The following is a 23,675-nucleotide window of genomic DNA, read 5'->3' as shown; positions in this document are numbered from 1 at the left end:
GTCCTTGAGGATAGAGGCTGCTTTCTTAAGACATCACCTCTTGTAGATGTCCTTGATGGAGTAAAGTCTTGTGTCTGTGATGTCGCAGGCCGTGTAAACGACCCTCTGAAGTTTTTTTTCTTGTCCTGCGTGTTGACAGCTCTGTACCAGACAGTGAAGCCACCCACCAAAATACTCTCCATGGTATACCTATAGAAGCTTTCGAACGTCTTCAGTAACGTACCATATCTCCTCAAACACCTCACAAAGTATAGCCATTGGTGAGCCTTCTTCATGATTGCTTCGACATGGAAGCTCCAGGACAGATACTCAGAGATGTTGACACCCAGGAATTTGAAGTTCTTGAACCTCTCCACGACTGAGCTCTCGATGATGACTGGATGGTGTTTTCCTGACTTCCTCCTGAAGTCCACGATCATCTTCTTGGTTTTGCTAACGTTGAGTGCAAGGTTGTTGGTGTGACACCACTCAATGAACTGAACTATCTCCCTCCTGGACGCTTCCTCATTGCGGTTTGTGATTCTGCCGACAACCATCGTATCATTGGCAAATTTGTAGATAGCATTGGAATTGTGCCTGGCCACACAGTCGTGGGTGTATCGTGAGCAGAGCAGTGGGCTAAATATTCATCCTTGAGGTGCACCTGCATTGATAATCAGTGAGGAGGAGATGTTGTTTCCAATTTGCACTGACTGTGGTCTTCTGATGAGGAAGACAAGGATCCAGTTGCAGAGGCCCCAGGTTTAGAGCTTGTTGACCAGCACTAAAGGAATAATAATGGTGTTGAAGGCTGAGCTGCAGTCGATGAAGAGCAATCGTATGTATGAGTTTCTGTTTTTTGAAATGATCCAGAGCTGAGTGGAGCCAGCGATGTTCCGTCTGATGTGGATCAATTGTGATGGTAGACGATAGGCGAATTGCAATGGGTCCAGACCCATTGGGTATGTGTTAATTCTGGCTATGAACAACCTCTCAAAGCAACTCATTACTGTAGATGTTAGAGCTACTGGGTAATAGTCGTTGAGGCAGCTCGCACTACTCTTCTTCGGCACCAGGATGATTGATGCCCTTTTGAAACAGGGGGGAATCTTGGACTGCAGCAATGAGAGGTTGAAAATGTCTCTGAACACTCTGGTTAGTTGGTTGGCACAGATTTTCAGTACCCTGCCTGGTATGCCATCAAGGCCTGATGCCTTGCGAGGGTTCACCCTCATGAATGAGGTTCTGACATCGGCTTTAGTGACAGATAACACAGGGTCCTCAACCTTTGCAGAGATTCTCGTAACCACTGTTTGGTTCATAGAAGGTGTTCAGCTCATCAGGTGGTGAAACATCTCAGCCATTAATAGTTTTCGCCCTCACTTTGTAGGCTGTAATAGCCTGCACTCCATGCCATAGCTGGCGTGTATCTGTCTCTAGCTACCTTTGGAATTGCCATTTTGTTTCAGGTCATACCTGGACTTCTTGTAGAGATCTGGATCCTTGGCCTTAAATGCACTTGAGCTCGCCCTCAGCAGGTTGCAAATTCTCTGATTCATCCAAGGCTTCTGGTTGGGGAACATCCAATATGATTGGGGAAGGTACAACATAAGTTTTTCAATTTGAATATAAAAATAAACTCCAACAAAATGTGGAATATGAATATTTCATTTTCAAAATACCAAAGAATTTAAAAGAAACAATGTAAGTAAATGTTCACAATTCTTTAATAAAATAAAGCAGACAAGGGTCTCTATAGATTGCATATTTGTTCTTGTCCCATATTTGCGTTGTGTGTTTAGCAGTGATCAGAGCCTTGTGTGGACTTCACGAGGAATCAGGAAGCTTTATTTCATACAAAAATGTGTCAACCTTCTGCTGCTTTGAGAAACAAACTTTCAGCCATTGCATTTGGACCGCGACTGCTGTGGGATTCTCCTGTAGACAGCTTTGTAATTCCTAGAGTCAAAACACAATGTTGTTTGAGATTATGTTGCACTGTCACTCAATGAGCCAGAATCGACTGGGCCTGACCCCATGCCTTGCATTAATTTTTTCCAGGATGCCCAGCCATGTGACTCCAGGTTTAGCACCTCAGGTTGACTGTTGAAAGGCCATTTCAGAAACAGGAGTACTGTATATGCGAGTGGCACAAACGAAGCCCGACAATATTCCAGCATCTCATGCTGTCATATGGCCTCCTCCACCATTTCCAAATGATTTATATACATTCAAACAATTTCAAAATTTTAAGGATTTTTTAAAAATTACAGTATTTTTTAAACCACATACAACATGCCATGATTAAAAATACTCCCATTAATTAAAATGAGGTAAACATATACTTGCATTTACTTACCCTTATGCTAAAGCCCGCTAACCCAACTCAATGAATGGGGATGCTGTAGGCAGGCTAACCATGTGTGCTATAAAGCTGAGGGGGCCAAGACTAGGAGAATCTGGCCTCTCAGCTCAGAACCACCAACAGCCAGGTTGCTGAGTCTAATGGCAATGGGAATTCAGGTGCCCAGGAAAAAAAGTCTGTTACACCCTGATACAAGCATGGCAGCCAGTCAGTACATCAGTCTCCATTGGTACTGCCTGACCTGCATGGTATTTGGAGCATCTTGTTTTATAGAGCTCAGATTTCCAGCATCTGGGAGCAATTGGCTTTTACATCTTCTTCATGCCAGATATTACAAGGTTCAGACCTTGTGCCCAGCAGTTGTTGCTTGAAGTGGCTGCAGGGGCTAAAATGCTTGAATCCTACTTGATCCCCAAAGTCTACAGTTAGTGAGACCAATTTCTTGCTCCTCTAGTTTTTTATTTGGACTGCCTCAGCTCTACTCCTGACTCATTGCCCGAAAACCTTGTTCCATATTTGGATTAATTCAAACTTTTTGCTTATCGTTGGTAGTTTAGCCCAGTCTCCTAGTTCACTCTCGCCTAAATCAGTTCACTCTCATCCAAACAAAATCCCACATTCTAATCTTTGCGGTATTTGCATGCACCAAGTTTGGTTTCAAAACTCAGGAATTTGTTTTCAGTTCTTCTGTGGCTTTTCCCCTTCCAGTCTCAGTGGCTTACAAACACACAAACATACAAACACACCAAGAACTGGTTGAATACTCAACCACTTCCTCGACCTGTTCATATTTAGCCACCAGAACTTACTTCTTAGTTACCCTTGCTGTGTCTTTTATCCTTGCTTTTTAAAAACTCTTCAAAAGTATCTGAGGCCCCCAATCTTAATCTCTTAATTCTCTCATTTTTTTTCCTCCAAAGATAAACTTCAATACTAGACTTGTAACAGTGCAAGGATACAAATTCTTTGTTTTAAAAATCATTGAAAATGGAATGACAAATGACAAAGATAAACAGACAATTTATGTGAAAACTCAAGCTGCTTACCTGCATTTGGTAAGAATTATCCACTTGTGCTACAACATGGGTAGTTTCAGCATTGAAATTCCGATCAACGTTACCATTGTAAGTGCATTTTAATTAAGGCAAGTAATCATCTCAAAGAAAATAACCAATAAATTCACCATTGTAATACAGATTTATGAGATGAATGAACTTAAACTTTAGATACCTTAGGAAATGGTATTGCTCCATTGTCATTCAAAAAGTTACCATTGCGATATAACTAATTGGGATTCTCAGCTATTTAGGATCAATCGCCCTTGCTAGGTGGGGATCACATACTGGACAGGACTAGTAGGCATGTTGACTTCTTTTTCAAAAGATTGGTGAATCTTTTGATAAAACAGTAGTTTTAACACTAGGTTCTCCCTCAAAGTGTTCCACTTTTCTCCCAACTTTCAAAACGTACTGGGGCTGTTTGGCGGCATGGGCTTGTGGGCAGAAAGGGCCTGTTATCGAGCTGTAGATCTAAATTTTTTTTAAAAATAATTTAAATTGTTCCCCAATAATGTTCCATTTATACTTTAATTCAAGAAGCATGTTTGAGCCAATTAAATTCAAATGAAGAACATTGCGATAACATGTCAGAAAATTAATTGGTATTTGACTAGGGCTTCAAAACATGTTTACAAAATATTTCCTGTTGCATTTGTTTTTGAAATTCTCAGTACAAGTTTAAAATGAAGGTCAGTCACAAATGGGATTACTCACTATTAACCATAAGATTGCACAAAGTTGTTAAGTCAGTGAAATTTTGCAAAACAACACTCAACTTGGGCAGCAAACAATAGCACAGCCAGCAGACCTATCGCCCTCATAACACTGGAGATCGAGGTTCAATCATGATCTCAGGAACTATCTGTGGAGAGTTTGCACATCTCCATGGGCTTCCCCGAGGTGCTCTGGTTTCTTCCGACATCCAAAAGACATCCAGGCTGATGAGTTCAATGGCCACTGTTACATGCCCTCGTGCAGAGTTAGTGGTAGAAACCCAGGGAGAGTGGATGAAAACTTGGGGAGAATAAAACATGGGATTAATGTGGAATTACAGCAATTGATGGATTCAGATCCAAAAGGCCTGTACCTCTCTGTGGCTTTATGAACAGGCAGTGGCTAGTTTAGGGATTCTGACCGCCATTACCTTGAAATCAAAATATATAACAGAGCAGGATACAATTACCACATAAACCAAAAGGATATGTAATCAAATAACGGCTCAGCATCTTCTCTTCTGATACATTGAAAAAGTAGACATTTACTCCAGACATGAAATCTGGCAAAGTGCCTGAATTCCCCGCTGATTGTTCTGTCACAATATTCCCTTGGTTTTCTTTCTCATTGTTTGCTGAAGCTTCGATGACGGAGGTTGAGGATCCAGAAGTGGATGCAGTGGCATGATGCCTTTTGAAATAATAGCTGGTGTACTGAGTAAAGGAACGCATCTTTGCAATTAGATGAAGTATCTCAATAAAAGCAAACCCCTAAGTAGAGTTCATTTCAAATACCTTAACTAAATAGTTACTGTCTGTTCCATTACATCACAGTGATCACCTAAATAGAGGCAGGAAGGCTCAAGAAATCATGAAAAATAAACCCTTCCTCTTATGTGTACATAAACCTCAAAGCATTACAAGTCCAATAATATAAACAGGCGTATGTAACAAAAATAAGAGCACTAATGATTGAGCACGTGTACTGTAAATGTCTGTTCAATGATCCTCACCAAAGAAAAACCTTTAAGTTTGCACACGTGACCTCAAAAGCATCTTTGAGTGGCACTCTCACGTATTTTACTGCCTCTTTCCAATCTCCTTCTAACATACCTTTTGACAAAAATTAAGCCCCCAGATACTGGACATTAAAAATGAAATTGGCTGAAATACTCAGCAGATCAAACCACAGCTATGGAGAAAAGAAACATCAATGCAAAATAAAATACCCTGTGGTAATCCCATCCAAATTCTCAGGATAGAATTTATTTTTCTTTGACATGCTTCATTTGTGTATGAAAAGCCAGCAGGCTATAACACCTGAAACTACGCAACTAGCTACCTTTTGTGTGCTGAAGGAGACCTGTCACAGATTTAAAGGCTTTTTCATTCAGTAATGAGGCTACTGCTGCCAAGGCAAACATTCGTTGTTTAGCAATTTGGGAATACGATGGAGAGCCACCTTGGAGTTGAAGGTATTTTCACAGTGCTGTTACCCAGGGAGTTCCAAGCAATGATGAACAAGTGGCAAGGTAGCATACGAGTTGGGGAACTTGCTGGAGGCTGAACATCCACTCCCACACTCTTCTTGCCCCTCTAAAGAGTCGAGGTCAATTATGCAGCCCATCCACTTTGCCAATTATGAATCATAGAGATCACAACTGGGGTCATTCGAGATTCATCCTGGGTTTTATCAGTTTACATAGGCCAAGATCTTAATTTTTCCTTAATTTACTCATCTTTCCTTCCTTGCTGCTTCAGCAGGTTGGAATCTCTGCTGCTGTTCCTGGTATATTCTTCATTGAAACGAGGTTGCTCCCTTCCCCTGATGGAAATGGTAATCTCCGAGCGATAGATCAAGTCATACTGGAACATAATTCTGCCCCCGATGCTTACCAGGTCTATTCCAAACTACCTCATTCAGATATATTAGTTCCATACAACATGATGGACTCTTGCCCTCAGCATAAAGATGGGGCATACCTTCACTAGGATTGTGGGTCATCACTTCTGTCAAGTACCGTCAGGAGCAATGAGTGAAAACAACAGGACAATTTCCCCATCTCTCACCATGGATCAACCTGGCAGTCACAGTCTTCAGAACTCACCCAAGTCCATGAGTACTGGTGATCCTGCGCCATAATTGATCATATATTTTTCAAGTCCCTCACCCAGAGTTCCTCATTTATGCCCTTCCTTCCAGTTCTCCCACTTTGAAGATGTACTGATTCTTCCTCCAAGGGGAAGGAGGGGTGTAGTAGACCATACTTGAAAATCGGGTTACTGAAAACTCCACATTAAGGATTTATGGAACACACTTCCCTAGTGATCTGCAACCTCAATCCTCCCTCAGGGCTGCGCGCTTAGTCTTCTGCTGACCCATGATTATGCAGCCAAACACAGCCCGCACCACATCATCAAAAGTTCACCGACGACACGACATTGGTGGGCCTTATCAGTAAGAATGAGGAGGCTGTGTACAGAGATGAGGTGCAGACACTAATGGCAAACATCCTGTATCTGAACATTAAAAAAAACAAGAGACATGGATGTCAAATTCAGGAGGGCCCGGGGAGATCACGCATCCCTGACCATTGCCAGCTCTACCATTGAGGTCGTCGAGAATATCAAGTTCCTCAGAGTGAACCTGACAGAGAATCTTTAGCACCAGCTCCATAGCCAAGCCCAGCAGCTCCTCTACTTCCTGCGAAGGCTGAGGAAAGTTCATCTCCCACCCTCCATCTTCACTACACTCTACAGAGGATGTATTGAGAGCATCCTGCGCCACTGTATCACTGCCTGGTTTGGAAGCTGTACCACCTCGGACCGCAAGACGCTGCAGAGGATAGTGAAGTCAGCGGAAAAGATCATTGGAGAACCTCGTCCTAGCAGGAAGGACATCTACTACACTCGATGCAGGCAATAAACATTGTAAAAGACTCCACACATCCGGCAGAAGGCACCATAGCACTCAGGCCCTTACTTTCCCCCAAGCCATCAAACTCCTGAACTCCCAGTACAGATGTGGATAATGTATCTTGGACTTTCAGTGTTTACATCTTAATACCTTAATATTTTAAGGTGTTAACTGCTTTCCTAACTTAGATCTATGTAAATATGCTCCGTGGAGAAAAGCAATCTCTTCCTACCATGCGAGCATGGTATGAAGATAAATAAAGTTGGCTTGACTAAAGCCCAACTACAATTTCCCTTTGAAAGAATGGTAGGGACAGAGGCAAAGAACTAGATTCAGCTGACTGCATTGTATAATATAGTAGTTCCTGATTAGTGTGAAACTGGAACTGTTGTTTTCCCACATTGTTTTGACATTTAACTTCTGTGCACCTTTATAGCTACAAAATCAGCCTCTGATCAGTAATGAAGACTGCATTTCTACACATGGATTTTGATTGAATTAAAACCAACATCCCAAAATAAGGATAGACAACAAAGAGGGAGTTTCCAGATGTTCAGCCAAAGATCAGGCCTGAAAGCAGAAAACATGATGTATATTAGTAACATAAAATAGCAATATTGTAAGCATGGTAAGGATAGCCTCATTGAGCATCTGATATTTTGAAAGGAAATGATTCTGTAAACATTAATCACAGACATCAGTCTCTTGTGACAGAGTATATAGATAAGTTTTTGGGAGATAAATTGGGAAAGGTTTGTTAGAGTAGGTTACATACAAACACTTTAAAACTGATCTTATTTAAAATACTGGAGCTCTGCCCCATGCTAGACATATAGAGGCCTCACAGCTTTTGCAAGAGCTTTGAAGAGTCCTCAAGAGAGTTCACTAATGGATTGTTGTTTACAAAAGGCAATAGATGAAAGAGCATGTCAGAGCCATAGCTGTTTGGAAGCGAACTTGCTGTTCTGAGAGGATCATGTGGTTTTCCAAGCAGAGAGAGTCAAACAGGCTTTGTGTGTGTGTGTGAGAGAGAGATATCACTTGTACAGTGTTACAGCCAGCAGCTGGGACTGGAACAGGACAAGCTGGCAAGCTTATGGAAAGCCCAGTTGTAAGACAGCCTGGTCAAAGCCCTTGTGGTTCATGCAAGAGGAGAGGACTGGCTGTCTAATGTTTCACTTGGAATAAGTGAAACAAAACAGAACTCTGTGGTGACCTGAAAGAAAGAGGATGTCATCTGGAGAACCCTGAAGGGGCAAGTTTCGTCAGCAAGACACTGGAGTGGCTGATGGAAGAACATCAGTTGTGGATGTCCTGGAACAACAAATCTCTCTCTCTGAAAACCGACAAGAACCTTCCTGAACGGTAACCATTTACTTTTCGAGCACCAAAGCCTGGTGAACTTTATAAATGTTAAATTCTGTGCACAGTAGAAGAATCGCCTGCAACCAGTAAACTTGGAGGAATGAGAAGTGAGATTGGACTGTGAATCAAAGTACTTTTCTGAACATATTACATACACGTGCACTTAGAATTAGAAGGGGGTTAAGTTAGGTCAAGTAAGTGAATAGTGATAAGTTAAAGTTTGATTCTATTTTCATGTTTAAAGATAATTAAAAACAACTCTTGTTTAAGTATCCATTTGTCTTGGTGAATATCTATTGCTGCTGAGTTTTGGGGTCCTCTGGGCTCGTAACACTCTAAATCAGAAAGATACATGTATGTTGCTGTGCCTCTTGACGAAAGGTATTTCCGAATCAGTCTTTCTGTGCCATACCAGTTGAATCCTTTGGTTGTATGACCAATGCGTGGTAGGTGAACACTTGCTGTAAAGAAAAGTTCAAATATAAAATGCCTCAATTTGTATATTAATACTAATGTGTATTTTAATACCAACAAACAATAATAATAACAAAAAGATATTGATGAGAATTAAGTGGAAAAAGAATTATGGTAGCAACACTGGTATCAAAAATACATTTCAAAATAGCTTCAGTGCAACTTATTACACTAGTTTGAAATTTTCTTTAAAAGTTAGTTGAAATTACAATAAATCAGTATAGATCATTAATAAATAATGTAAAATGGTACTTACTTATTAAATTTATTAAATTGCCCTGTGAGTTTGTTTCTTTGTTAATACAGTATAATAAAATTACTTTGCAGTGTGATTTTTTTTTTAAAGCCAAGCATTTAACAATGAACATCACTGGTCTTTGCAAGGAAGCATTTGTTTCACCAAACGTTCTTTTTTTTTTCTTTGGCTTGGCTTCGCAGACGAAGATTTTTGGAGGGGTATGTCCACGTCTGCTGCAGGCTCGTTGGTGACTGACAAGTCCGATGCGGGACAGGCAGGCACGGTTGCAGTAGTTGCAAGGGAAAATTGGTGGGTTGGGGTTGGGTGTTGGGTTTTTCCTCCTTTGTCTTTTGTCAGTGGGGTGGGCTCTGCGGTCTTCTTCAAAGGAGGTTGCTGCCCGCCGAGCTGTGAGGCGCCAAGGTGCATGGTTGGAGGCGATATCAGCCCACTGGCGGTGGTCAATGTGGCAGGCACCAAGAGATTTCTTTAAGCAGTCCTTGTACCTCTTCACCAAACGTACAGAATTACAAAAACAATGAACTTTTGTGTTTTGCTATGGTCACAAAAACAGCAAATTGATAATCTCTCCCCTCAAAAGGTTGCTGAGATCCGTGGATTGGAGCCAGCTCGAGGCAAGTCATTAATTTCCTTGGTTTGGGTCCTGATAGGTTCCAAAAAAAAACTATGCATATTAAAATTCAGCTCTTTAACGTGTACATACCATTTCTTTTTTTGGCAGCTTTGTGGAGCTTTTTCAATCCTTCTTTTAAAGCCGTCAATTTGATACCAGAGATCTTGTTGGAGCGGTCTCTTTGCTGAGTAACTATCAATGCCAACTTTAAAACAACAACAAACATTCTCAGATGATCAGCATTTAAATACAAAATGGGTAGATTGATCATACCAATGTGCTTCATTGTTCAAAATGGGTAGATTGATCATACCAATGTGCTTCATTGTTCAAAAGGAACACAAAATTATCATTTTACCAAGTCAGGTGGGCATCATCAGGTAAAAGTTCAATTATTGTCATGTAACACTATATTTCGAATGCAACATATGAAATTCTTTACCTTTTGTCTACTGTAAGATAGACAGAGAGTTGCTACTTTGTCTAGTCCCCACACAGAAACCTACAGCACCTGGTCTTCCCAGGTGATCTCCCCTCTAAGTACTGAACAGGCCTGAGCCTGCTTAGCTTTCGAGATCAATCTCAGGCGTATTCAACCTATTAGGGCTTCATTGTTATTAAGAACAGAAAGGTGCTCTCCACGTGAATCGCCTGATTCCATATTACTATATAACCACTTACAGCACAGAACAGGCCAGTTCGGCCCTACTAGTCCATGCCGTAACAAATTCCCACCCTCCTAGTCCCACTGGCCAGCACCCGGTCCATACCATTCCCTGGCACCCCTTACAGTAAGACAAAGAGAAGCAAAAGAGAGTCCCTTCAGAATCACTGAGTATCTGTGAGTTCGCCTCCACCACACCTGCACAGACCCCTGTTCCATCCGTTGGGAACCAGATCCAAACCTCCTATCTGATAAGGTACTGGTCTGCTGCTGCCCCAGAGTCTACAACCCCTCAAGACCATTATCAGCACAGACACACCATCTCGGTGACAGACCCCACAGTTGCAAAATTTTAAATATGTCAGCTCTTTTAACAAGCCTTTTAAAGATCCATCCAAATTAGGACCGGATGGTTGAACCTTGTGGAGGAATGCTGTGTCTATGTTCTCCACTATCCCAGATCCATACCAGTGGCAGCACTACTGTTTATGCAGCCCCGCAATGCCACCATTTTGTTTTAGATCAATATAACTTTATATATCAAACTAAATTAATAAATTTAATTGATTGTTACTACACAGGAACAAACGATGAAGCCTTAATTTTTCCAATATTTAGTGAGAATTTACATTATTCTGAAGTTGTGCTGTGGCTAAATAGATGTTCTTGATGATGCGTTCATTAGTCCGACAAGTGTACGAAATTCATCAAGATTCTCAGTGTCTCCTGTTGGAGACTGGCTTAGGAACTTAGAGAAAATCCATAAATCATTAAAAAATCCAGAATAAACATGCTATTCCTACATACCAAATCTTGACCAGAATTTCGCGTCTCCTTGTCATCAATAGGAAACAATAGGACACTACCCAAAGAAAGATCTGGAAAGACAAAATAACTATCTCAGCACCAATAATAATAAAATTATATTACCTTGTTATATAATAAATACATAGATTTGAGGCTCTAAAGGATGTGTATGGCCCCTCACCCCAAGTCCAAAGCCCACTGCGCAGCACTGACGGCAAAGTCCTCCTCAGCGACAAGATCTCCATCCTCAACTGATGGTCAGAACACTTCCAATCTCTTTTCAGTGCTCAGTCCAAGAATCCGCCCTGCTCCAGCTCCCTCAACAGCCCTTAAGGCTAGAGCTGGATGAGGTCCTCACCCGGGAAGAGACATATAAGGCAATTGAACAACTGAAAAGTGGCAAAGCAGCAGGTATGGATGGAATCCCCCCCCCAGAGGTCTGGAAGGCTGGCGGCAAAACTCTGCATGCCAAACTGCATTAGTTTTTCAAGCTCTGCTGGGACCAAAGAAAGCTCCCTCAGGACCTTCGTGATGCCATCATCATCACCCTGTACAAAAACAAAGGCGAGAAATCAGACTGCTCAAACTACAGGGGAATCACGCTGCTCTCCATTGCAGGCAAAATCTTCGCTAGGATTCTCCTAAATAGAATAATACCTAGTGTCGCCGAAAATGTTCTCCCAGAATCACAGTGCGGCTTTCGCGCAAACAGAGGAACTACTGACATGATCTTTGCCCTCAGAAAGCTCCAAGAAAAGTGCAGAGAACAAAACAAAGGACTCTACATCACCTTTGTTGACCTCACCAAAGCCTTCGATATCGTGAGCAGGAAAGGGCTTTGGCAAATACTAGAGCGCCTTGGATGCCCCCCAAAGTTCCTCAACATGGTTATCCAACTGCACGAAAACCAACAAGGTTGGGTCAGATACAGCAATGAGCTCTCTGAACCCTTCTCCATTAACAATGGCATGAAGCAAGGCTGCGTTCTCGCACCAACCCTCTTTTCAATCTTCTTCAGCATGATGCTGAACCAAGCCATGAAAGACCTCAACAATGAAGACGCTGTTTACATCCGGTACTGCATGGATGGCAGTCTCTTCAATCTGAGGCGCCTGAAAGCTCACACCAAGACACAAGAGCAACTTGTCCGTGAACTACTCTTTGCAGACAATGCTGCTTTAGTTGCCCATTCAAAGCCAGCTCTTCAGCGCTTGACGTCCTGCTTTGCGGAAACTGCCAAAATGTTTGGCCTGGAAGTCAGCCTGAAGAAAACTGAGGTCCTCCATCAGCCAGCTCCCCACCATGACTACCAGCCCCCCCACATCTCCATCGGGCACACAAAACTCAAAACGGTCAACCAGTTTACCTATCTCGGCTGCACCATTTCATCGGATGCAAGGATCGACAATGAAATAGACCACAGACTCGCCAAGGCAAATAGCGCCTTTGGAAGACTACACAAAAGAGTCTGGAAAAACAACCAACTGAAAAACCTCGCAAAGATTAGCGTATACAGAGCCGTTGTCATACCCACACTCCTGTTCGGCTCCGAATCATGGGTCCTCTACCGGCATCACCTACGGCTCCTAGAACGCTTCCCCCAGCGTTGTCTCCGCTCCATCCTCAACATTCATTGGAGCGACTTCATCCCTAACATCGAAGTACTCGAGATGGCAGAGGCCGACAGCATCGAATCCACGCTGCTGAAGATCCATCTGCGCTGGGTAGGTCACGTCTCCAGAATGGAGGACCATCGCCTTCCCAAGATAGTGTTATATGGCGAGCTCTCCACTGGCCACCGTGACAGAGGTGCACCAAAGAGGAACAAGGACTACCTAAAGAAATCTCTTGGTGCCTGCCACATTGACCACTGCCAGTGGGCTGATATCGCCTCCAACCGTACATCTTGGCTCCTCACAGTTCGGCGGGCAGCAACCTCCTTTGAAGAAGAGCACAGAGCCCACCTCACTGACAAAAGACAAAGGAGGAAAAATCCAACACCCAACCCCAACCAACCAATTTTCCCCTTGCAACCGCTGCAACCGTGTCTGCCTGTCCCGCATCGGACTTGTCAGCCACAAACGAGCCTGCAGCTGACGTGGACATTACCCTTCCATAAATCTTCGTCCGCGAAGCCAAGCCAAAGAAGAGATTTGATTATTTAATTGTTTTTCTAATTGAACAATACGTTTATTTTGCCACCTGTCAGAGGCAATAATGTTACTTCGCCTTACTGTTTTACACACCATTGTTTGATTTGATTTAAGCTTCCCATGATATGTGCCAACTATTTCTTTAATGAGACTTCAATTGATATAATTCTATCACAAAGCAACCCAACTGTACTACTGATTTTCTCAATAGGTTTCCAAATTTTTATTTAAAATTTCATACACAGGTCTAAAATGGTAGAGTTCAGTGCTTAACTGGTAAAATACTATGAACCGTTGATGTATTGTGAAGTACACAAAATACAGATCACCTACTGAGTAACGTTTTAGATTGTACTAATTTAGAAATTTAAAAAAACATTATATCACTTATTACAGATTTCCAGTCAGAAGAACATTAACTACTCACTGAAATTTATCTTTCATAAAACATTATAAAAGATTACTAAACTTGTAACATCCTGTGTACAAAACAAAAACTCCAGGTATACTAAATAAGTACTGCTGCTTTCCTGAGCCACTCTTCTACTTCATCATTCGTCAGACCATGCATGGATTAATAGCTACTGATATCACCAGCTCTACTATACTCACAATCTTCTAGATTCCTCCACTTCCTCCTTGATCAATGTACTTGTTTACTGGACAGTTGGATAACCAACAATTTCCTTCAGTTAACTTTGGAAATCCCCTGACATAACACAAAGAAGCACAAGAAAATAGGGTCAGGAGTAGGCCTCCAGCCTCTACCATTTATTATGGACGACTCTAATCCATATCGGCATCCCCCCGCCCCCCGCTCTTCCATGCTAATTCTCCAAAGTACTTAATCTTTCAAATATTTCCACCTTAAATACTTCTCGTGATCTGACATCCTCCACCCTCTGAGGCAGAAATTCCCAGACTTACCACTCTCTCAGAGAAAAATATAATTCAGTTTTAAAGGACAGGCAACTAGAACTTTGTTTGGGTCTCTCCTAATCATGAAAACAGCTCAATATCTACCCTATTAAACTTCCTACTGATCTTACAAATTGGAATAGAGATCATCCATGTTTTTCTACAATACAAACCCAATTTAGCCTCTCTTGTTAGACAACCCTCTCATCACAGGAATTAGTTCAATGCCTCTCCTTTACCTCCAATGCTCGTGCAGCTTTTTTTTGGGCAAGGGAACCAAATTGTGCACAGTACTCCAGGGCGTGGCCTCACCCACACCCTGCACAATTAAAGCTAAACCTCCTTCCATTTCAATTCCATTCCATTTGTAATGAAGTCCAAAAGGCAAATTGCCTTCTTAACAACTGTTGCTCCAGTTTTGCCCAAGAACACCTGGACCCCTCTGAACTTCATCAATTTTCAGAGTCTCCTCATTTAGATTGTAATTTGCCTTTTCATTCCTTTTATTGGTCTTACACTTTCCCACTTAAAATGTATTTGCCAGGTTTCTAACCAACAACTCCATCTGTCTATATCCTCAACAAAACCTGGCCTGGGTCATTAATGTAAACCATTGCAGGCAAAGACTTGATCCCTGGGATACTCCACTAAAATGGCTCATTCATTCCAACTTCTGTTTCTTTGTGATAGCCAGTGTTTGTTAATAAATTCTGTTCTCTTGCATTAGCTGTCCAGTGACTAATTTATGATGAACAGATCAGCTGCAATTCTGACATCCAATTTACCCTGAATTGAGTTCCATCCATACTGTTTGCCTGTCACAAAAATTCCTAATTTTCACACCACATCACGAGAGCGTTCATTCAAACTGCCCTGCCATTTTCAATTCATGTTTAGCAATAGGGGAGAAGGTCATCATTTTTATGAGAGCTGAGTGGCATTATAGAACATTGACGATAGGCCCATCGAGCCAGCACCGCCGTTTTTCAGATCATGGTTGATCATTGATTGACTGGATAGTAGAAGATCCTGAGGGAAATGTCTGAAGAACAGTGTGAATGCAAAGGTGAGAAAGCAAAAAAAACAGGAAAAAAAAAGGCTACATATATTGGGAATTTTAATTCAATTGAATTAATGAAAACTACCAGGTTAAATTTACTAGGAAACCCGAAGTTTGGTGAAATAACATCTTTGGGACTTTAGTCCAAAATTCCTTGTTATTTTAAGTCAAAGTATTACCACAGTGATCAGTCTTGAAAAGTACTTAATTGATTGCATGACGCTTTCAAAGGTCCTGATGTCCGAAAGACACTAAATCAATGTACCTTCCTTTTTCTTCTTCTATTGGCTCATAACAAAGGAATTCTCGTTGCAAATCACAGATCGCTATCTCCCTTATAGACCACAACTCTCGCCAATTCTACATCAAGATTGTATTTCATACTCCTAATAAGCAAATATAAAACCAACACAAATTTGAACATTATTAAAATATCCATCCCAGCCTCCCATAAGGGATGATGGCAGATTTTCTTTTCTTTCTAAGATTTTTTTTATTGGTTTGCAATAATAAACATTAAACAATAAAATTATATAAGAAAATACAAATTACAAGAAAAATTATTTTAAAAAAACAATCCCGTTAATTGAAAACCCCGACCACTATACAAGGTTGGAAAAAAAAAACTAACATGTGATTATCAAGTGACAACACCTGGAAATAGACAGCCCAGCGTTGAAGCTTATAACAATATTATGTCCTGTTTAAGTTTCGAAAAAATTAGATATGCCATTAAAGATTCAAATTAAAGACATGGGGCCTTTTTAAATCTCAAGTTTTAGGGTTGTTATAAGGGATGATGGCAGATTTTAATTTTCTTTTTAAAAACCAACAATAAGCTGAAGAGTCTACCAAAGAAGTCATTCATATACACAACCGAGAGCAAACCAAGCCATAATTTGCTTATTTTCTTTCTTCACACAACTGCTGTTGTAAAACTGTTTGCAGAATTTCCAATTGCTCACTGGAGCAAAAGCTTTTCAAAGTGTTCATAAGCTAAAGATTCTTCCCTCTCAAAACCTCGTGAGAATTGATAAGAAGGACAAGTGATTGTGGCAATCTATACGTGGGCTCACTTGGACACAAATGATCACTGTGAAAAGGAGGCATTTGTATTAATCGTTTTTTTTTTATTTGTATTAATCAGTAGGCATGGGGGTGATTTTTGGATAATACAGAAGGATACATTGGGCAAACTAGCAAGGATGGATCATCTATAAAGAAGAGAACATGCTTTGAGTGATCCGCAGGATGGAGCTCTGTTTAGAATCTGACTTCGAGTGAAATACATGCAAAAGTAATAAAGAGTCAAAGCTGTGTACGATTGTTAGAGGTTAAAGGTTATATCAGTACACAGTTTTTTACTAATGTACAATTCTTTGGAAACTTCGTGCAATATTTTATGCTATATTATTGTTTTTTAATTATATTATTGTGCTGACAGATAGAAATCTACTCAACAATCAACTTCCCTACTTTACACACATAACCTTCTTTTAAAAGTCCCCATTGTTGCAGCCTCCACCACCACCCCTTGCAATGCTTTTTAAGCACCCACTACTCTCTGTGTAAAAAATTTAACCATTACATCTCCCTTCAACTTTGCTCCCCACACCTTGTACAGATGTTCTCTGGTGTTTGCTACTCCAGCCTGAGAAAAGGGGGTTTGCTGTCCAGCTTACCTAGGTTGTAGACGTCTATTAAGTCACCTTTCATCCTTCTTCACTCCAAAGAGAAAAGCCCTAGCTCTGCTAACCTTGCCTCATAAGACACATTCTCTAATCCGGGCAACATCCTGGTCAATTTCCTCTGCGCCCTCTCCATAGCTCCCACATCCTTCCTGTACTGAGGCGACCAGAATTGAACACAATATTCCAAGTTTGGTCTAATCAGAGTTTTACAGAGCTGCAACATTACCTCTTGACTCTTGAACTCATTCCCCCGACTAATAAAGGCCAGCATACCATAAGCCTTTTTAACTATGAGAGAGCTATGGATTTGGACCCTAAGTTCACTCTGTTCTTCCACACTGTTAAGAATCCTGCCATTAACCATGTGCTCTGCCTTCAAGTTTGACCTTCCAAAATGCACCACTTCACACTTATCTGGATTGAACTCCATCTGCCACTTTTCCACCCAACTCTGCATCCTGTCCATATCTTGTTGTAACCTATGACTACGATCTATCTACAACACCTCCAATCTTTGTATCATCCACAAACGTACTCACCCATCCCTTCGCTTTTTCATCTAGGTCATTTATAAGAATCATAATGGACAGGGGTCCCAGAACAGATCCCTGTGGAACTCCATCAGACACTGACCTACATGCATAATTCATTCCATCTGCTACTACCCTCTACTTTCTGCAGGCAAGCCATTTCTGAATCCACACAGCCAAGTTTCCATGGATCTCAACCCTCATGACTTTCTGAATGAGTCTATCATGGGGGACCTTGTCAAATACATTATTAAAATCCATTACCACCACATCTACCACCCTACCTTCATCAATTTCTTTTATTACTTCCTTAAAAAATTATGTTAGGTTCATGAGGCATAAACTATTTCCTCACAAATCTGTGCTGACGATTTAATTAATTACATTTAATTAATTTTATAAGAGCCCTTGGTTGTGATGTTTTGCATCCAACCCATCCAGTTGGGCTCAGGCCAAACTTATAAATAGTTTTAAGGGCATAAAATGAGAAATGTCCTGCTGAACTAGCTCAACATTAGCTGGTATTTTGTTACCAAATAATACCTTCCTCAGTTGTTCAACTTCTAAATTATCTAGTATTATTGTTTATTGTACAGATTCCGTCATCTTGCCTGGACGTTGTAAAGATTGCAGCTTTAAATGAAATGCTAGGTGAATGCCACATTCACACAATGAGTAAACCTAGACATTCATTTTATGAAGTGAACCAGCCACTGGGATCGCTGAATGAATTTAGTTTTGCCTACGAGGAGCCTTAAAATTAATATTTAAAAACTGAATTATTTATTTGGAAATCCTTGTTCAGGTCGAGAAAGAAATTCTGCATTTGTGGATATCATGATGTTAAAATCAACGAAGTGACATAACATTTGCAAACCTGAATATAAATCCACGTCAAACACAAGAGAGTTTATTCTAAAAGCCTGCATTGGTAAAATGGTTAATGACCTTCTGGAGGCAGTGAATTTTTTAAAAAAGGAGATCAAATAAAAGCATTTCCTCTTACCTTTCATTTTGCCTGCTTTCCCGTACAGTTTCCTTGGCTCATCAGATCGAACCTCCAATGCTGTAAACAACCCTCCATTTCCCCATCTTCCAGAGTCATCTAAAGAAAGGTAACATTTGAAAGAATTAAGTGCTTCAGGCAAGTCCAACAAAACACAATGTTTTGTTTTTGAATATTTTATTTTGACTTTTTACAGACTCAAAGTAATTTCAACAATCAATAAAATCTTTTTCAACATTTATAGAGCGCACAGAGTCTGTTTTATGTCACACCCCCCACCCCGCCCCAAAACAGATAACCATACCGATTATACAAATACAGGTAAATATAAGTGGGGTCCAGAGCCCCCACCAAAAACCATAAAAAAAGAAACAACCTAATTAACTAAATAAATGAAAGAAAAGAAAAAAACTAAAAGAAAAATCAAACTAAAATAAAACAAACCAAAATAAAACAAACTTAATAAAAGGGATAAAAAGAAAACATACACGTCGCCTGCGCCAGGTTCCATTTCCTTAACTCCAATCCTTTCCTTACTAAGACAAGTTTATAAAATACCCACATTTCACAGGGAGGGGGGGGGTTAGTCAATCTACATGCCGTATTTCAGATACGGGTGCCACACTATAACAAATGTGTCATGTTTCCCCTTTAGATTGTAAGTGATTTTCTCCAAGAGAATGCAATTTTGTATTTCCATATTCCATTGTGTGGTACTGATATGGGAGTCTGACTTCCACGTAACCGTTATACACTTCCTTGCTACAGCCAAGGTGACCTTCACAAATTGAATTTGATATTTGCACAGTCTAAAACTCACATTTCCAATATCTCCCAGAACATACAACTCCAGATCTCGTGGAAAATCCACTTTTGTAATTCTTTTCAAAATGTCCCCAGTTCTTCCCAGAAGGATCTCAGGTGGAGTGGACAATAGTTCCAATTTCCATACCACATCTAAAGCACATTTCTGAAATTTTAGACTTTGTGGTGTAAGATAAAGCTGGTGCAAAAGGTTATATTGCACCAACCTGTATCTGGTGTTAATGACCCCAGTCACACTCTCCAGACACAGGTTTTACTTTCACTTTTCATGGATTGTCTGACTCCCATCTCTCCTTTGACTTGTGTAAGCCTGGCTTTGGGCCCTCAATTTGGAATATGTAATACATTCGAGAAATAAATTTACACACATTCCTCTATCAAATTAGAATTTCCACATTACTAGACCTAGGCAGGGTCATAGATGTCCTAATTTTTCCCTTAAAAAGACCTTATTTGTAGATAGAAGAATGTTCTAATAGACGGACCACATTTGTTTCTCAACTGCTTCTGTACAGTCCTCGATACACCTGATCCATTTCTGGCACCAGGTGTCCAGAATCTTATTGTCCAGAACCTTATTACCCAGACCCTTGTTCTGGGTCAAAGGGGTTTTAGGAGATATTCCCACCTTCCATACAATACATTAATCTATTTTTTCCTACATCTGAAGAACATGCTTTAGTGTGAGGTCATGTTTTCTTTGAAATTAATTTGGTGTCCCATTTGTATATAAATTCTTCTGCCACCTTTTCACCTATTGCATCTACTCCAATTTGTGCCCAGGAGGGGGGGAATCTCCACCCCCCTCCCCCACCCCCACCCCTCAAAGAGTGAGGCAATAAACCTTGCCTGGGCTGCCCAATAATACTTTTTTAAAATCTGGTAAATTTTAAACCCCTACCCCTCCAAATTGTGATCCTATGTCAACTTTTCCATGGAGATTCTATCCACAGGAATCTTCTGACAGAAACCCCATGGCAATGAAATAGGTAATGGCTGAAAAAGATACTGGAGTCTCGGCATCTCCCTCATTCTGATACTGTTAACTCTGCCCTCTAGTGGGCAGAGAACAAAATACAATGTTAAATGAACACAACCCAGCCATCATTTGGGCTGAATCAAAATGGTTTCATCACAAAATGTTTGTCGATCATAGATCAGTACAGCATAGCAACAGGCCCTTCAGCCCACATGTTCGTACCAAACATGACACCCAAATCAAACTATAAATCTGTCGCTTGCACGTGGTAGACATCCCTCCATCTTCCCTTCACGTTCATGGGTCTATCTTGAAGCCTCTGGAACAAAACTATTGTATCTGCTTCCACCACTACTCCTGGCAGCCTATTCCAGGCTCCTACCGCTCTCGGTATAAAATATTTGTCCCGCACATCAAATTAGCTCATTTTAATATTTAATCACAACAAAAAATACTATTTCTTTCCATTTATCTTGTACTCTCTGCCTCCTTTTGCTTGCTCTTCAGTGAAGCATGTAAGATGGACTTGGTATTGGTATGCCAATAATCTCCTAGAATGGATGTAAAAAGAGAAAATTCCAGCAGCTGCACATTCAAATTTCTTTGAGGAAGTAATTAAAATAATGAGCAACTTCTTTAGAAAGAAAATGGTCAGATTTGGAACAAACAAGCAGTCTATTCAGCTGTAACCAATGCTCATGGCCTGTTAGAGGTACAGCGATTCTTATCCTCTGGGAAGATTTTGGAACTTCTGGCCTGACTTCAAGTAAACAGAAGATATCAAGGCATAAACTTGACCACCATGTCTGATGCCGCCTGATAGTATTTGTTCTGCAGGCGAAACTAAAAGATAACCAAATAAACATCAATTTCCTTTTTGAATATTCAAGGATATTTCAAGGTGTATTAAAGACACACAAGGCCAGAGTAAACGTGAACAAATGAAAGATAGACATTATGGATTGTTGGGAAGATGAAAGATAATTCAACATTACATCATTCCAGACTTTAATAGTAGATTAAGTTGTTTTTCTACTTGCCAACGCAGTGAACTATTATGGCATCCTCTTTGTCAGCAGCTGAAGGGTGAGTGACATCCCCAAGAACATAATGAATGGATGTGCGCTCTGTATCTGCAGAATCCAGATCACCAGGAAGATCGGTTTCATCTTCCTCCAATTCATCCTCACTTCCACTGTCCAACGACGGAAGGCATAGTGATCTGTAGCCACAAGAATGCCACCAAGCCATCCTGAGAGAAATTGTATTTAATCTTTTATTAGATCTCTAAAAAAATAACATTTCATCAAATCACTGAGTGAAGGCCTAATTTACTCAACCCTTATTATAAACAATAACTTTCTTCATTGAACCCAGTGAACGTTTTCTGCACTGCCTTCAATAGGTATACCATCAATAAGTATTTGTTAAATAAGGAGACCAAACTGAATGAGGTCCTCCAGGTGCCGTCCCACCAATGACCGGCACAGTTGCAGCAAGATTTCTAGACTTTTATATTTCAGATAAAAGCCAACATTCTATTTTCCTTCTTAATTGTTACCATAACTGTGTGCTTACTTTTTAACGTTTTGTTAATGACATCAGATTCTGTAGTCCCTCTTTATTTAAACAGCACATATTTTTCTATTCTACCTACCAAATATTTCACAAGCAGAAGTACTGAAAAAAAATAGCAGAATATAAAAAAAAGCATTTACAGTAATTTCAAATGTATTAAACCATTCTAAGTAACGTCAAGGTGCATTTTCAAAGTACTGAGTTACATGTTTGGACAGGCAACCTAAATCTTGATCAAGGAGATAATGCCAATGAGTTTATTGCCATACACATTATAAAATGCACATATGCACCAAAATTATTACTTGCCGCAGCCAAAAAAGTACTCCTAAAAGGAGGGTGGGACAGTTAGTGTAGTGAATAACACAATGCCATTACAGTGCCAACAACCTGGGTTCAAATCTGCAGCCATCTGTAAGGAGCTTGCACATTCTCCCCATGTCTGTGTGAGTTTCCTCTGGGTGCTTTGGATTCCTCCCACATTTGGGGCAGCGCAGGTTTATCGGCCAATGTATTCAACATATCCATCATGATTTAATAAATAAAATTTTCAAAAAAAAAAGGTTCGTTGGCCAAAGGGCCTGTTACCATGCTGTATCTCTAAACTAAACTGAGCCAAGGACAAATGTAGTTTTTTTCACACTTTCCAGTTAAAGATTCACAAGGCTAAATAGGGAGAAGGATGCAGAAGGGTGCACGAGGCCATAGAATAACATGAACAAATGGAAAATAAGCATTTAGTCACTGAGATTAGGAAATCAAGTGAATACAGTGACATTTTTCCATATTATAATGCATCTTCCAAAATTTTGTCTACTCATCCCTCTGAAGACTTTTGTGCCTTTCACACAACATGCTTTTCCATCTATCTCATAACAGCAGCAAAATGTGGCCGCAATACGTCCATGCGAGCCGACAAAACCGGAACGGGAATAGCCAATCAGCCCCCTGAGGATGATCTACATTCAATAGGATCTTGATTCAATAGGATCAGGCACTGTCACAGGAAGAGATTACAGAGAAAAACTATTCAAGGGTGTGTTTGAAGCCTCTTTCAAAGTATGTAATGTTCTGAAAGGAGCATTCATCAGCCGTTCGAAGAGCCTGGATGATTTAATCAGGTGCGCTTTCGCGGGGCGAAGAAAGTGTGGCTTCCCTCATTAGTTTCATCAGTTACCTCAGAATCCATGAAAGTATGGAACCAAATCATCCTCAGTTTTGAGAGAATGCCAAAAAAGATATAACTGAAGCATAATCTCTCTACCTTTACATTCAATCCCTCTAGCATTAAGCAAGGGCATTCTGTTAGCCTCTTGACAAAAAGTCTTTGAACTGAAACATTAATTGTTTCTCTCTTTCCACAAATGCTGCCTGACTGGTTGAGTTCTTCCAGCATGGGATTTGGTTTTATTTTCCTACACACCTGCGCTACATGGGTGCAAAGCCGCATACAAATACTGTGCCCGACATAAGAAACTCAGCAGGTCATGCAGCCCCCATAAGAAGTAGAGAGTAGCCAACATTTTGGGCCTGTGCCCTTCGTCATACTCACCATCAGCAACCTACCTGATGGACCCTCTCAGAATCTCATGTATTTCAAGGAATCACCTTTAATTTTGTAATGTCCCACGAGTGTATGCCCGCCCCACTCAACTTGTCTTGAGACATCAATCCCTTCATTCCTGGAATCAACTGAGTGAACTTTTTGTACACAGCCTCAGATA

The 23,675-nt window shown here is 40.6% G+C and overlaps 1 protein-coding gene across 3 annotated transcripts in view; it reads right to left on the bottom strand.

Annotated features, from left to right (window-relative positions):
* Window positions 1-1,688: 1,688 nt before the first annotated feature.
* chd1l (chromodomain helicase DNA binding protein 1-like) overlaps window positions 1,689-23,675 on the bottom strand; it is a 71,893-nt gene continuing 49,906 nt past the window's right edge. For all 3 annotated transcript variants that reach the window (XM_069888729.1, XM_069888730.1, XM_069888731.1), the window contains 8 exons: window positions 21,414-21,625; window positions 18,570-18,668; window positions 11,212-11,282; window positions 9,831-9,945; window positions 8,750-8,858; window positions 4,608-4,821; window positions 3,391-3,474; window positions 1,689-1,938 (listed from right to left, as the gene is read on the bottom strand). In XM_069888729.1, coding sequence (XP_069744830.1) covers window positions 1,807-1,938; window positions 3,391-3,474; window positions 4,608-4,821; window positions 8,750-8,858; window positions 9,831-9,945; window positions 11,212-11,282; window positions 18,570-18,668; window positions 21,414-21,625 — 1,036 coding nt within the window. In that variant the 3' untranslated portion in view covers window positions 1,689-1,806. The remainder of the gene's footprint in view (window positions 1,939-3,390; window positions 3,475-4,607; window positions 4,822-8,749; window positions 8,859-9,830; window positions 9,946-11,211; window positions 11,283-18,569; window positions 18,669-21,413; window positions 21,626-23,675) is intronic.

This window comes from Narcine bancroftii, chromosome 7, assembly GCF_036971445.1.
Source record: "Narcine bancroftii isolate sNarBan1 chromosome 7, sNarBan1.hap1, whole genome shotgun sequence".
NCBI lineage: Eukaryota > Metazoa > Chordata > Chondrichthyes > Torpediniformes > Narcinidae > Narcine > Narcine bancroftii.
This window is presented reverse-complemented; position numbering and strand designations above follow the sequence as displayed.